General features: G+C 36.1%; 1 protein-coding gene across 4 annotated transcripts in view; it reads right to left on the bottom strand.

The window, feature by feature from the left end:
* Positions 1-17,217, bottom strand: part of CERT1 (ceramide transporter 1) — a 105,882-nt gene continuing 88,665 nt past the window's right edge. For all 4 annotated transcript variants that reach the window (XM_055342235.1, XM_055342234.1, XM_055342232.1 and 1 more), the window contains 7 exons: positions 16,208-16,303; positions 13,251-13,383; positions 12,266-12,336; positions 9,029-9,157; positions 8,358-8,487; positions 7,074-7,210; positions 1-3,081 (listed from right to left, as the gene is read on the bottom strand). In XM_055342235.1, coding sequence (XP_055198210.1) covers positions 7,083-7,210; positions 8,358-8,487; positions 9,029-9,157; positions 12,266-12,336; positions 13,251-13,383; positions 16,208-16,303 — 687 coding nt within the window. In that variant the 3' untranslated portion in view covers positions 1-3,081; positions 7,074-7,082. The remainder of the gene's footprint in view (positions 3,082-7,073; positions 7,211-8,357; positions 8,488-9,028; positions 9,158-12,265; positions 12,337-13,250; positions 13,384-16,207; positions 16,304-17,217) is intronic.

Below are 17,217 nucleotides of genomic sequence, written 5' to 3' on the forward strand. Positions count from 1 at the left end.
TATATTTGTCCATAATATTTTAATACTTTTCCACTTTTAAATACTGGTTTTAATTTTGTGATTGTAACATGGAAGATCCAACTTTATTATTTTTTAAAAACATCATCAGGATCATAAAGCTATTATAGAATAGTTACACTCTACACACTCCCAAGGTACTTTAAAATGATTATGTTTTGAGTTTGTAGATGAACAATGACGGTAATCCAAATACATTGTCTGTACAACTCGGACTAAATACTGGTAAAAGTGTTTAACTGGACAAACAATTGATAAGCTTAAAGATAACGGGCACATTTTCACAAGAGAACCAGCTCAGCCCAACTAAAATTTTCTTAATAGCAGCTGACACTGATGCTGTGTAGGTGTACAAATCAGCCTATGACACTGAACAAGTGGAAAACCTGCTGCTCGTCTTCCTTATCCTGTGTTCTTACGCCTTCTCCCAGCCATCCCCTCCTTGGTCTGGAGGTCTTTGTGGCAATCCCAAACCAAGAGCTGCTGCGACCACCCTCTGCCTCAGAATCAGCAGTCCTGAATTCCAAGTGAATCACTGTGCTCTCTTGTCCTTGTACAGCGGGCATTCAGGGACAAAACCCATCATTACCAATATTTTTCAAGTTTCTATCACAGTACAAAAGAGTGAGTAGAAAAGAGAATAAAAAGGTAATTTTTTGCTTTTGGGAAGTAAGAAATTAGATGGGAAAACATGTCTATTCAGACACTAACAATTAGTCATAGAGAAATAATTCTAGTGGGGCCGAATATTGTTTAAAATGGCTAGTACCTCTCCAACTTTTGACCTCTTAGAACTTTTTTTGTATTCCCTATTTCTAAATCTGATCCGATGGGATTAACTCTAGTGAAGTACCTGTACAATTATCTAAAGGTAAATGTATCTTTTTATTCTTTTTTTAATACAAATATTTTTAGTGTGATCATTTCATTTACAGAATTGCAAAAGTGTATCATTAACATTTAGTGCAAATGCAACTAATGGTAATTAGATTTAGACACTGCTTTGTGAGCCTTCCATACCTTGAAAATGAAGCTAGCTCTCCAATTTAGTTATGAGAGAGTTACTTGTTCCTGTTCATGATAGTTACCAGACATGGCAAACAGAGAAACATTTATACTGGGCATAGAGAATTTTTTTGAAGATTCCCATCAGCGGCTATGGTGAATAAACCTTCCCGCCCCCCAACCCTCCCACACTCCCATCCCAACCCCACAGCTGATTGTAAAATAAAATACACATTTGAGGTATAAACTTTTCTTTTTTAAACATCACAATATAAAATGCTAACTGGTGATGTCGTAAACTCATATGATAATTTGTCTTATTTGCCTTACTAGCATTACCACCATATAGGCACTTTTCCACACAGTCAAATTATGAACAGCGTTTTTCTGTAATAAGGCATATTCCATACACATCATTTAGAGAAAGGTAAATTAAAAAATAGAAAAGATTTATGGAGCATGAAATCTGCGTGCATGTAATATAAGCCTATGTTTTATATGTATTTTTCTCTCTGTACAGAATAATAAATACCACTATATCTGATGCAAGTAATTCACTTCCAGGATTGTGCATATTAAGTGACCAGACTAATCCCATCATTAAATTATCACCTTGCATTCATCATTAAGACTCCATTACCATGTACGAAATATATACAGGACACGTTCCAAGTGATATGACTTTCTGCTTTACAAAATGGGTCTCATTTCTGTGTTTCTACAGAGATGAACAAGTCAGCAAAGCATCTACAAAATGCCTCTGACTGATGTAAGTACATTTGTGTATAAACAGAATGAAGACTGTGAAGTGGGCAGTCATTTCTACTTCAGTGAGTACCATTCCTTGCCTCAACTCCATGCTTCAAGATTTTTCACAGAGGCCTAAAACTAAAGAAGGTATTTTACATTTAAGTTCTTATAGCAACTAAGGAAAGAATTTCAGTTTGAATCACATGGAATCCTTTACTGCTCCGCTGAAAATTCTGAGCAAAGAGGCAAACAGGAGCACTGCTCACGTTTTCTAAGCATATCTTGCAACATAGCCTTGAAACGGACCCAAATCAGAAGAAGCAACAAACATGCCTGTTACGAATACCAGACACACTGAATCAAATGTCAAACCAAAACAGCCTGATTTGCTGTAACAATACCATATATCCTCTTACAAATTTCAAGAAAACATGAGCTCGTTTTATCCTTATCACTGTACCAGAAAGTAGTTTATACCCACAAGATTTTTATATTTCTGTTTGGAGGCAAGCAGAACCAATTTAGGAATTACCAAACTGTTTGGAAACAAACTGAAAAAAAAATCTGTAGCACACAGTATACAACTAAAAATACAATAGAAACATAAAGATACCTGGGGGAAAAAATAAAGCTTTTCATTCTTTCCCCGTCAGAACCAAGGTTCTTCATAGGAGTAAGACTATAGAAAAGGCAAAATCACAGGTTATTGACAGCCCTCAGTTATTAAGACACGGGACAACATGAATCATTATAGAAATCAGCAGCAATGAATTCTAGGATTATACAAAGCAAAAAAGTCAAAAAATTCTGAACACATATTTAACCACAGGCCTGAAAAAAGAGCCCCATCCAGATATTTGGTGCACAGAAAGCACATGCCCCATATGCATTCAACTTTTGTGCTTTTCTTTTGTGCACAAAACCTGATACAAATGAGGATCTTAGGCTGGACCATAGTAAATTAAAAATTCTGAAAAAGTTCCCAAAAATTAAAGCATCAATTCCTAGTTGTGATTCAAAGTTGATTTTTTTTTTCTCTTCTAGGAGCAAGCAAATAAAAATATAGCCATATACATGTAATTTTTACATGTATTTATAGTTATATGCTGAGCGAGGAGATCTAGCAGGAGACAGCTAGTGTTAGATGTTCACCTTTGCTATTGCAATATTTCTTCATTTTTGTACACAAGGCCAGGGTGTTGGGCCACAGACAAGGCTATATAGATCCTATGTTCCAGCTTAGAGCATTCAATTTTGTTTTTTATTTTTTCTTCCAACACGGAATGTCACACAGCCTTGCTTCAGTCACTGCAGGAAAGAAAATAAGTAAAAAATTAAGCAATATATTATTACTAACGGCTGTAAGACTACCCAAACAGGTTCCTCCTACCCTCTGAATTCATAGATGCATGGATCTCTCTTAAAACTGTATGCTTTCAAGATTTTCACTTTCAAAAACAGAAAATTAGGGATCCCTGGGTGGTGCAGCGGTTTGGCTCCTGCCTTTGGCCCAGGGCGCGATCCTGGAGACCCGGGATCGAATCCCACGTCGGGCTCCCGGTGCATGGAGCCTGCTTCTCCCTCTGCCTATGTCTCTGCCTCTCTCTCTCTCTCTCTCTCTCTATCATAAATAAATAAAAAATTTAAAAAACCCAGAAAATTATAAACCTTACATACTTGAAACTTAGCAAGGAATAGAAGACATAAGGAATGTTTTGAAAGCTAGAAAAAAAGGGAAATACGTCATAGATAAGCAAGGAGAGAATAAACTAGAGGTCTCTGGATTTATACCCCTAAAGCCAAAATCTCTTTCTTCTTGGTCTTCAATAAAAATTATTCAATACCATTTATCAAGAATTCACAAGTGGTATTTAAGCTCTAGGAACAAACATACTCAGACATTGTCACATGAATTTAAGAGTTCTGACTATGAGGGACACTTTGGTGGCTCAGTTGGTTACGTGTCTGACTTTTGATTTTGTCATCAGGTCAAGCCCTGTATCGGTCTCTGCACTGAGCATGGAGCCTGCTTAGTTATGATTCTCTCTCTCCTTCCCCACCCAGTTCTCTCTTAAAAAAAAAAAAAAAAAAAAAAGAGTTCTGTGAGTTTTAAGTATCTTTAGACCTCACTCACTCTTCATGGAATTTCGCTGAGGATGATAAACACTATTGAAAGCTACTATTTTTTCATCACCAAAATTAGAAAGGATAGCTTTCCTAAGCTTTTAATGCTAGGATCCACTTCATACATACCTCTTCCCAAACATTATGAAACAAGTATTACATCAGGTAAACAATGATTTTTTTCACCATGTGTTAGGGTTTGAATCTGGTTCTTTGTCAGAAAGCAGCTCAACTGGACTGAAGGCCAGAGCTGAGTTTTGGCCAGGGAATCTTTTCAGGTCTGTCTTTACATACATACACAGATGCCTAAAAACAATGCTTCCTCTTTCCTCTGAGATGAATTTCAATCCCAGCTCTCCAGGTACTGTGTGCACATGTACGCAGATGCACACACAGACATACACACAAACAGGTCAATAAAAACAAGCCCCCAAATCCAATAGCTCCTGAGGCAAGTGTTAATAATATTAGTATGTATTTTTCAAATGCTTAAGTTTTATTTTTTAAATTTTTTTTAAAGATTTTATTTATTTATTCATGAGAGACAGAGAGAGAGAGAAAGGCAGAGACACAGACAGAGGGAGAAGCAGGCTCCATGCAGGGAGCCCGATGTGGGACTCGATACCAGGTCTCCAGGATCACGCCCTGGGCTGAAGGCGGCGCTAAACCGCTGCACTACCCGGGCAGCCCGAAAAGTTTTTCTTAAAGATTTTATTTATTTATTCATGAGAGACACACACACAGAGAGAGAGGCAGACTCCATGCAGGGAACTGGACATGGGACTCGATCCCAGGACCCCGGGATCACAACCTGAGCCAAAGGCAGACGCCCAACTGCTGAGCCACCCAGCGTCCTGAAATGCTTAAGGAAATTAATCTTCTTTTCGAACATAGTTCAGAGCATGTTCTACATATAACTGCATTTTGATTTCTTTTACTTAATACATAGTTATATTTTCTGCCCTGCTTGTTAGCAAGGCTCAAGGTAGAGGTGAAGAAGAGAGAAAGCAGATTATAGCTACACACTTGGTCTTGATTAGAGTAAATAGCATTCTTCAGAAATCTTAAGGCTGTGGAGAGAGATACCCAGTTAAGTCGGGTGACAAGACTGCTACCATCAAGTGGCATCAGGTTTCTAGTTTATTTGAGGTAACAGCGCAGAGACAGACCAGCAAACTTCATGTCCAGATCTAGCCATAACAATTCTAAAGTACACGGTATTCTAGAAATCACCAACACATTTATGCTTGCAGAGAGTCTCTCAGAAGTCAGGCTGCATCCTAGAACACTAACCGTTCAGATAAGACCAGAGCCTGTCTGACATTTTCAGGTGAGCTTTTTCCTGGAAAAAGCTAAAATATCTACCATGTCACTGCAACAACTCTTATGTTACCATCTGATTAAAAAAACCTCAAAGGCTAAATTTATTAAGAAAGGCATACTATAAACCAGAATCAGCATCAGAAACCAGAATTAGTTAATAATATGTCACTATATACTTATTGAACATATTCTTTTATCTAAAGAAAGAGACTCACAAATATACATGTCTCAGCCAATGACTTAATATTCCATGTAGGTAAGAATGAGAGGACATTCATATATACTTGTGGCTTATGAATTCTACTTTGGTAATCTCTATTAAAAATTTAAATGTTGACACATATTGAGAGTTCATAGAAACAGAACTATACAAATTGTTCTCAAATGGACCAAGAAATGTTCAAACTATTCATAATAAGAGAAATACAATAAAAACTACACTGAGAGTGGTTTTGCCTATCAAGGTGGGAACAATCCACGTTCTGTTTCATACACTGTGTGAGAGGGTACAGGGAAACAGGCACTCAAATATCTTATTGCTAGCGAGACGTTAAGTTAATAAGACCTCTCGGGGGGGGGGGCAATACTTACATTACAAATGCACAACCCCCCCAGAGGTGCTGGCAGTGTCATATCTAGTAACATTATCCCATATAAAACTTGCACGTGGATATAACTATTAACATTGTTCTAGCAAAGACTGAAAACGACTTCAATACCTAGCAGTGGAGGACTGGTTAAATTATGTACATCAATATGATGAATACTGTATAGCCACAAAAAAATAAGGAGGTGGTCCATGCTGTTAAGCAGAGACCTTTAAACTAAAGTAAGTGGAAAAACAAGATGCAGAACAGCGTCTTTTGAACAACAACAAAAGTGTATGCGTGGGAGGAATACACCTGTATTTGCTTATTCAGGTTTAAAAAATTCTCTGGAAAGATACACAACAAACTAGTAACAGGAGTTATACTCTTTCATTTGGGGCTGGAGGGAGGGCAAAACTGGGTGAGTAGGGGGCAAGGGATCAATTTCACTATTTATCTTTTCACACTTTTTGACTTATGAACCATGTTAACATCATTTCTTTAAAAAACCTAAAGATTCCAGCTCTTTGTGCAAAGACGTTCAGCGTGGCACCAACAGTCAAAATATGGGACATTACTGTGGGACTGGGTAATAAATTCTGCAACATTCATATAACCAATTCTAAAGGAATGAGACAGTTTTATATGTCTCACATCTTTATATCCAATAACAGTCAAGATATATTGTTAGGTAGAAAAAGCAAGTTGTACAACAGTAAGTAGAGAATAAACACATTTTTAAAAAATAATTAAGAATATATGTCACTCACAACATACATACAAAAGTATGGAAGAAAAGACAACGAACCTAAAGTAATTTCTGGGAAGGGAAAAAAACAGGGAATTTGTACTGGAGTTCTATGGCTCCATAATGTTAAAATCTCTTTGCATAAGCAAATACATCTAATATACGCAGAAAAAAAAACATGTTTTAAAGGCTAAAAACTACAATTACAACTCTGGGAACATCTCAAAACACAGAAACTACTTCTAACAATTAACTAGATTTTAGTTTCTGCAGAGTCGTATTAGTCAAAGGTTTTTTTTTTTTTTTAAAGATTTTATTTATTTATTCATAGAGACACAGAGAGAGAGGCAGAGACACAGGCAGAGGGAGAAGCAGCTCCATGCAGAGAGCCTGACGTGGGACTCGATCCAGGGTCTCCAGGATCACGCCCTGGGCTGCAGGCAGCGCTAAACCACTGCACCACCGGGGTTGCCCTTAGTCAAAGTTTTTAAAAAAGAGTAACATATATCTTCCAGTACCTGTTAACACTAGAACAGAATGGGTTTTCCTGCAGTTTTTTCTTGGACATAAGACGTAAAACGTTTTAGAAACTTCGGATACTCTCGCTTTGCCACTGCCCTTAATACTGAGGCTGGTGCCCATCCTCCAGGGTTCACTGCAAGATAAAGGGAAATTAAAACCTGTTGGGATACAATTCTCCATTTGTATGTAAAACACTCATTTTGTTCCTTTGCTTTTAAAAAATTTCTCACATTGGAACAGTTAACATCTCTTAAAATCCTGACCATTAATTCCTTCATGCTAACCACCACACAAGAACACATAGCAAATAAGAAGGCACCTATTACCTATCTGAGATGTTCTTGGCTCCCTAAATTATAAGCAAATCTTAATATAGTAACATTTTAGGTTATGTAAGATAGATTTGTCACTCTTACTATAATCAAATAATACATCACTCAGGCACAACTGTCTCTTAAAACACCGTAGCAGTTGAGTCCCCGTAAAAAGAAGGCATGAGGATTTGATTAGAGGGACTCCAATGACTACTGTAGGTGGGAAATGGGTCAGAAGAATCCTAAGCAGGCAATTATCCAGGAAATAAAAAAAGCCTGACAATGAGAAACAGAACTGTTCATTTCCTTTACTAGTATTGCTTATATTCCTAACTATACATGTATTTTATTAGACAAATATGTAACAAGATTTTTTTTTTTAAGATTTTATTTATTTGAGAGACAGAGTGAGAGAAAGAGGATGAGCAGGGGGAGGGGGAAACAGAGAAGGAGAAGCAGACAGACTCCCCACCAAGCAGGGAGCCCGAAGCGGGACTCAATCTTTGGATTCCGGGATCATGATGCAAGCCAAAGGCAGATGCTCAACTGACCAAACCACAGGCGCCCCTATAGTAAGATGGTTCGTAAAGCCAAGCATATGTGAAAGTCATCTAGATATGGAAGTATTAAAATGTATCTACCTAGCCCCAGCCTAAAAAAATCTGATAGAGTAGTTCTGGAATCAAATTTAGACGTGACTATTTTCAAAGTTTCCTGATAATTTCAATACACATCTCTCCAAATTAAAAATTACTAATCTAAATGATAAAAACTAAAAAGGCTTTTAGATTATAAGAAGAAAATCTAGGGGTGCCTAGCTGGCTCTGTTGGAAGAGCATGTGTCTCTTGATCTCGGGGGTCAGGAGTTGTTGCCGCATGTTGGGTGTAGAGATCACTAAAATAATAGTGAATGACTGAATGAAAATCTACATGCCCAAATAGCAAAAGAAACCCCAAAATACATACCATTAGCTACATATGTAATCTTGCATAGAATGTTGTCCCTGCTGATCTCCTGGTTTCCCTCTGGTGGGCTTACCAAGGTTTGACAAATCATAGCAATATTTATTTTGGCACGGACACATCGATTGTTTAGCTGCCAAAACAAATAACAGAAATGAAACATCAGTGCAGTAGATGCTTAGCATTTTATAATCCCTAATGGCCTAATACATTAGGTTATCTAAAACTACAGCTCATCAACATCTCCAACAAATCTTATAAGCACCAATAAATAAAACAAGCTGTTATGACATCAGGAATGTTTTTTCTCTCCTCTTAAGCAGTAGATGGAGCTAAACTGAGATAGAAACCACAGAGGTTTTGCTAGCAGTTGATCATGGCTGGAGAGGGAACTGTGGAAAGCAGCCTTCCATTATTTACCCATTCAGTTCTGTTTCCTCTAACTTCAGGAGGAAAGGAAAACAGCCCCTGCTGGGTGGGTGTTCACAGCCATGACTGCTGTCCTTGGATAACACATGGGCTATCATGTCCCAAGAAGCCAATTCAACAGAAAACAAAGTCTAAGAAATGTTATCAAGTATTTGTGTGTGTCCTATGTGTTTATCACTTTCGTTCTGCACTGTATATTTAGCTTCATACTGTACAACTATACAAATTTATATAAATGCACTTACAGGAGCACTGTCATGATCCACAGAAAAATTACACACTATCCAAGTTTCAGGGTCATTTTCAGTCAAGGCTGGTATTTTTCGAATGGCAGAAAGATATAATACATCTCGCTGAGAAGCAGGCCACACTCTCTGTGGAAGAAGTAAAAAACTTTCAAAAATGTGAACTACTTTTAAATTCCTATGTAATATGAAACTGACAGAGAAACAAATGTAAGACCAATAAATAACTTAGGCAAAGGTAAAATCTGTCAAATTTTAAATGGACAGTATCTGAAAGTACCCAGCAAAGTAAATTATGAATACTGAATTAATGGCTTTGCAGAATAATAATAGCATCAAAGGGATAATCTTTTTTTAAGTTGTGGTTATATGTAACAAAAATTTTACCACTTAAAGCATTTTTAAGAGTATAATTCAGTGACATTACATTCATAATATTACATAAACATCATCATTTCCAAAATTTTTTATCAACCTGAACAGAAATTCTGTACTCAATAAGTAATTAATTCCCCATTATTCCCTCCCAAAGACCCTGGTAATGTTCTATTTCATTTTATTTATTTATTTATTTTAGATTTTTAATTTATTTGAGAGAAAGAGCACCAGCGGGGAGGAGAGCGTTAAGCAGGCTCTCCGCAGAACAGAGAGTCAGCCACAGGGGCTCTATCCCCAGAACTCTGGCTGAATCACGACTGGAACCAAAGGCAGAGGGAGATGCTTAACCAACTGAGGCACTGAGGCGCCCCTAACATTCTGCTTTTCAGTATTCAACCTCTGTTTAAAGTGTTCAGAGACTTAAACGCTAAGATTTCAGTGTAAGAAGACTGCTCCTTTGACATCGTAATCACATCTGAAGAATACCAAATCAATTAGACTGAATCTTTCAACTTTATGGTATGCAGGGAGACACATCATGTTGGGATGATAATGGAAATGAGATTTGTGAAAACAGACTGTGTACTTTTAAATGACAGAAAATATACACTGTGCCTTTCCTAATTGTTGAGTATAATAACCAACAACTCAATGTCAATACAACACAAATCATTTGGAAAGTGAAATGGTTCATATATTAAAGATAATAAGTTTCACAAAATACATGAAAGCAGCGCTGAGCACTGCTATGTGAAGCTAGTAATAAAGGAAAATTTGACTGTGTTAGAATTAATGAATGCAAGTCCACAAGAATGAGAAGATGAAAAATTAAAGAGTGAGAATGACTTAAATATCAGGAGAGAAGTAGCCCTCTTTAAGATCAAATTATAAAATAAGCCACATTTAAAGGAAAAATTGTATAGCATTACTGAATTTTTGAAAAAAAAATTATACCAGGATAATTTGTTTATTTAAACATTTATAATTCTAACTTAAATTTTGTTACATTGAAGAGACATTAATAGTTTTTAGCTTTATTTTTCAAAAAGTGATTGTAATACAGCTTATTTAAATCCTTCCCTCCATCTACTATTTACGAAGTGAAATATTTTCAGCAGACTGTTTCCCAAGATCAATTGTCCTCAGATTATAAGATTCTTCTATGTAATTTCTATTGATTCCAAATTAAAGGCAGTTAATCGGTATTTTTAACATTTACTCAACTTTAAGCTTCCCTTGGACTTCCCAAATCTGTATGCTAAAGCAGAATCTTTGTTGTTATACACTTCTTTTTTAATTGAAGCAAAGTTGACCTATAATGTATTTTTTACACATTTCTTAAGCAGCTACCATGTAAAATCAGGCCTACCTCATAATCATTACATTTAAGATGCCCCACATGACAAAACTGAGTTCAGGAAATACCTAACAAACCCACAATATTTTCATATATTCAACCCAATTAAAAAGTCATTTATTTTTTTATTTTTTTGAGATTTTAAAAAATTTATTCATGAGACACACAGAAAGAGGCAGCGACATAGGCAGAGGGAGAAGCAGGCTCCCTGTAGGGAGCATGATGTGGGACTCGATCCCAGGACCCCAGGATCATGAGCCAAAGGCAGATGCTCAAACCACTGAGCCACCCAGGTGCCCCTAAAAAGTCATTTAAAGAAGAGAAAAGGGAAGCACCTATTGAATTATTGTATTTCTTACATAACATAAAATATTACATTGAATAGATCTTTCTAAAATTATAGGTCCTTTTTATTATTTTCCTTTTTAAAAATTGAAGGTTATATTATTTTCAGGTATACAACATGCTGATTTGACCATTTTATATATTACTCAGGGCTCACCACAAAAGGTGTAGTCATCATCTGTTATTGTAACCTTATTACAAATATTACTACCTTCCCTATGCTCTACTTTTTATAACTTGAAGTTTGCACCTCTTAATTCCCTTCATTTATTTTCCCCTTCCTCCCACATACTATCCCCATTTATTGTTTTTTTACACAATATATTATTCGGCAATTTTCAGGAAACAGAGAAGAATAAGGTAAGAGAAATATTAATTCTTTAATTTTAAATATCTAAGAATAGCAGAGAAAGAGATGAAGGAAAAGTGAAATGAAAGTGAACCAATTTAGGGGCACCTGGGTAGCTTAGTTGGTTAAGCATCTGCCTACAGCTCAGATCACAATCCCGGGGGTCCTGGGATGAAGCCCTGCACTGAGCAAGTTGCTCCATAAGGAGTCTGCTTTTTCCTTTCCTTCCTGCTCGTATTCTCTATCTCTGTATCTTTCAAGTAAATAAATAAATAAAACCATTAAAAAAAAAAAAAAAGAAAAGGAAGAAAGTGAACTAACTTAAATGATGTTTCTGTGTGCTCTGGTATATGACCAACTTCTTAATAGTTATGCTTAGCAATTTCCCCATGCTTTCAGATAATCCACTTACATGACTTAACATACATACTTTCCATTCCCTTCATTACTATGGTCACAGGAAATGCTGATTCACTTTTGTATTTGGTAATGATCACTCATCGCCTATAAAGACTAGACGCTACAAAAATATTTAACAGGATTTCAGTATTTTTTACATTTTAAGTGGACATAACTAACTGGAGATCTTTATCAAACACACTGTTTCTGGATATTTCTCAGGTTCTTGTCTTAGGTTCAGCTTTGAATGAACTGATATCCTTTCAAATATGTGATGTTCATGCATCATTAACAAAGTCTTTGGATCTTTTACGGCATTTGATTTCCTGCCAAATTTTACTTTTAGAGAATTTATACATGTCTCACTTTGAACTACAGTGAAATCCTTTTGGGATGAAGAGATTTTTACCTTGTGCGTTTGATAAACGATGATTGCATTATCAGCTAATGTTTCCACCACATGAAAGTTTTCTATAGTTGCTGAAATGAAGAAAAAAATATTAGTAGCCAAAAATATACATTACCTCTTCCTAGAATGTGATTAACTCAGTTATATTGCTGGACCCTGTGATAACATGAGCAGGACCAAGTTCAAATGGAAGGTAGTTAATACTTCCTACTAGGGCTACAGACAGTGGCCATGAGGCTTGATCACCAGGAAATCTCATTTCCTCTGGACCAATTATCTAGCTCCCACAATAAGAAAGCAATTCTAATCACACTGCATTACTCAGACACAAATTCCTATCTAACACTATGACCATTTCCTGTAACCTCTAATTTACTCAAGTTGAATAAACTCTTCTGTCTAGGCTTAGGTGACTATATTTGTGGAAAAAGAATATCAAACTATCACTAATACACATCTTACGATGTTCGAAATTATCTGTATTTATGAAATTTGGTGCCTAAGAGGAACAAATACATACAAACAACAAACATACCCCAAGAATAACTCTAAGCAGACCACAGCAGGATTTGTCTCGGGATTACTAGAGAAACAAAACAGTTTGGGAAAGTAGGTGATAAGACAGAAACCTTTAGTTTTAGTACTGGCCTTTCTACTAACTAGGGTCTGTGGCTTCTGACAAGTCACTTAATCCTGATTTTTACTTTTTTACCTACTTATCATGCAGGATTATTGAAGTACTGGATCAAATGCTGTAACACAGAAACATTTTGTACAGTGTTTCACTGTACAAGCATTACTTCCCTGTAAAGCTCTATTTAAATGTAAGTAAAAACAAAAAGTAAATGCAAGCTACTATCAGATTTTCCAGATACTTTCTACATTGACTTTGTAAACTGTAGATGAGATGCAAAACATGGGGTTGGATTTGACATTACATTCAGAATAATAATTATATTATGATATATTAATAGTGGCAGCTTACTTTCCCAATCATTGCGAACATCAACATTCCAGAAGTAATTGCAGACCTCATGTCCTGTAACACCTTTCACTGCATGAGTAGCTTTCAAAGGATCCAGAACAATTCCATTTTCTTCTACTTCCCTTCTATATACCTAAAGAAGATATACTTAAAATTAACAGGCAACATATAAAAAAAATCATCTCCTTAATTAACAGGCAACATATAAAAAAAATCATCTCCTTAATGATATTGATTTTTTTTTAAAGATTTTATTTATTTATTCATGATAGTCACACACAGAGAAGAGAGAGAGAGAGAGGCAGAGACACAGGCAGAGGGAGAAGCAGGCTCCAAGCAGGGAGCCCGACGTGGGACTCGATCCCGGGCCTCCAGGATCGCGCCCTGGGCCAAAGGCAGGCGCCAAACCGCTGCGCCACCCAGGGATCCCCTAATGATATTGATTTAAAGCAATTTTGTTCAATTCTACATACCCAGCATCTAAAATAGTATCTCAAACACAGTAGGCTCTCAATTATTTGTTGAATCAATGATTCAAAGCTAAAATGGCATGAAGATCTATGCTACCTTGGCTATTTATTTCCTTAGAGCATTTTGCATGTGAGTAGGAGGGAGGGTCTGAGGAAGGGGGGCAGAGAGAGAGAGAGAGAATCTTAAGCAGGCTCTCCACATCCAGGACAGAGCCCAATACAGAGCTTGATCTCACAACCCCGAGATCATAACCTGAACCGAAATCAAGAGTTGGAGGCTTAACTGACTGAGCCACCCAGGCGCCCCATACTATCTTGCTTTAAATACTGATGTTGCGTACCTAAAGTTCTAAAATTAATTACCTCAAAATTATAGGGTTTGCTACTTTAGGAAATTTTGCAATAAGTTCTTTCAAGAAATGAATAATCATGTTACTGTAGGAAGAACCAGCTCTCTATGGAGTGCTTTATGGGTCCAGAAACTGTTAGGCATTCCACATACAGTTTCTCTCTTAAAATCTTTGGCATTTCACATACAGTTTCTCTCTTAAAATGTTTCTCATCAAACTACTTTTCCCTCCATGTTTATTTATTCACATTATTGAGATGGCTAAAAAATGGAAAACCAGTTACACAAATTGGAAACTTCAGACTTTTAAATCCTCTCCTCATACTTCATATGGCTCTTAAGCTTTTTACTAACCTTCTGTAAGACATCCAACAGCTCGACTTCTCTATTACTGGTTACTTCTCTTAGGTAAGCTTTCATCCCCATGTACCTGATTCTCTTAAATGGTATGCTTGGTCTTTAGTTTCTTCCTTATATAGTGGCTAGCCTACTGCTACAGACAAGAGACTATTCTCCTTGGTAGGCTATTTTATACTCTCCATAATCCAAGCTCTCTCTCTCTCTCTAGTGTTGTGGGCTGTAGGAACATTTATTCTCTGTTTTTCATTCCACATGGATGGACTTCATCTAGACGATCACTCCTGGTTTTTCTTCACCCTTTCACTTCTCCCTTCCTCGGGGTACAACAATGAATTATCCAACTGTTGAGAATAAAATAAGGACTGGAAGTCTTGGCTCACTTCTTTTTTTACAGAGAGCATGCGTCTTGGTTTTCTTTTGGGGCTTACACTTGTGGAGAAGGCCTGTGATTGATTATCTAGCTATGTCAGAAACATTGTTTAATTTTGAGTTAATATATTAGCAAGACTTTGTGGCTGCTGATCTAAAGCCATATTCTTCAATTAGCTTATTAAATTTATAGTTAGCATTCTGGTATCTCATTTGCTTGTCTCTTACTTCTTTTTTAATGATTTTATTTACTTATTTGGGAAAGAGAACAGAGCAAGAGACAGAGCACCAGTGAGGATACGGGGCAGCGGGAGAGCGAGAAGCAGACTCCCTGCTGAGCAGGGAGCACTATGAGGGGCTTGATCCCAGGAGCCTGGGATCATGAACTGAGCTGATGGCAGACGCTTAATTGATTGAGCCACCCCATCTCTTCTGATTTCTTAATTAGTTCCCTATTCAGGAGGAAAGGAAATTCCAACATCTGATATTGTATCTCTATTGCTAGAATAATTGTGGTAAACACAGTCTATGAAAAGAATTCCTGAGTAAGAAGTTTGCTTTCATGTTTTCATTTGTGTTATATTTTTTGTCTAAAATACCCTTGGCTTCACCTTTGTCACAATGTTGCTTCGATTTCCAGACATAGTTCAAATGCTTATCCAGTAAAAAACAATCTGTTTCATATAAGAGCTCTTTCTTTTCCAATTTTCTCCACTAATCTGTGCGCATAATTCAATATGTTATCAGATAGACACAAGTAACAGTATCTTTAAATGTCAATATCCTTCTTCCCCAACGAGTTTCAGTTTGGAGAAAGTCTTATTAAACATCACTTTATCTTTAGCACAGTGCCTTGGGCATAAGTATACCAAATTCAAATATCAAAATTCAGTGCAGCTGCTGTTTTGAATCCATCTCTAAATCTTATTCCTTGATCTTATTCTCTGTCTCTTGTGCTTACAGATGTGAACAAAATTAGCAGACTCACCTCCAAATACTGATAGAAGATGCAGTGAGAGAAAGGATAAGAAGTGATATATAGACCAAAAAGGGGAACAAAGTGACATCTGGGTACAACATTTAGTATATTAAAAAATAAAGAGAAATATCCAAATAGAAAACCATCAACTAATTATGACTTCCTAACATCTAAACACCCATATTGTATTTTCTCCATGGCCCAGGCAAAACAGAATGGTTTGTACATAGGTTTTTATTGAGATCATAAAGAAACTGTGTAAAAGCCAAAGTACATTTTACTTCCTAGTATCTAGTGGTTTTTTGATCATATGTAATAATCTGTTTAAAAGAAAATTTAAAATGCTACCCTCATTCACATCAATGGTTAGTGATGATAATATGCTATAACATCTGCAATTAGCAACCTATAATATTTTACTGGAAATTACCTTCATTTCTCCTTCTTCTACAACCAACTGCCAATTAGCATCTCCACCTACATCCTGTAATGAATAAGTCATATGGTTTTGCACCATCTCTTCAACCTTGGAAAGAAAAATAAAGCCATAAGAATTCATATCCAATGAATAGCCATGACATAATCTCTAAAACAGAATGGTATTGAGTTTATTTCAGCTCAGAAATGTTCTTAGAAAGCTGAGCAACCAAATGCACAAAGGTTAGTAGATTTTAAATAGTGTTGAAGAGTTTAGTCCACATTCCAGATAGCATATTACAGGTTAATGACAGGGCGGGGCAAGGGGTGGAGGACACACAGAGAAGGAAGATGCTTCACTCAAATAACATATATTGAAAAAAAAAAAAAAACATACATTGGCCTGAAGTTCATCAAGTGAGCAAAATAAGCATTTTCTGGAAAAAAAAATTCCTTCCTTTACCATAAAATGTTTCCTTATAGAGATAATGTCTTAAAACATAAAATCATGTGACACTAAGGGTAAAAGGGACACAAAGAAATGGATCTAGTCCAGTAGTTCTATGTTTAAGACTATAAAGATTAATAGAAAGTTTGTTATATGGCAAGATAACTTTCATTACTTCAGTAACAAACTTCACTTCTACCATGATTATAAGCCAAGTAAAAAAAAAAAAAAAAAAGAAAAAACAAAACAATCCCCCATTTGACTCCAATATCATTGTTTTACATTCTTTTAGGGAAAATGAAATATTTATATATGCAAACATTTGCAAATAATCACCTTTTAGTATCTTCTTTTAAATTAACTAAATTAGTCTTTTTACTGAAATTTAAGTAAAATCTGTGCTTTTAACTATCATAAATTACTCCTATATATCTTATATAAACAAAACAGTATTTCACACTCTGAGAATCCACAATCACATTTATTGGTAAGATTTCATGTGAGTGCTATTTGCAAACTCTTAGTTTGAAATGTTTTTATTTTTATTTTTTTATAGATTTTTATCCATTTATTCA

Source organism: Nyctereutes procyonoides, unplaced genomic scaffold (assembly GCF_905146905.1).
Source record: "Nyctereutes procyonoides isolate TBG_1078 unplaced genomic scaffold, NYPRO_anot_genome, whole genome shotgun sequence".
NCBI classification, from domain to species: Eukaryota; Metazoa; Chordata; class Mammalia; order Carnivora; family Canidae; genus Nyctereutes; species Nyctereutes procyonoides.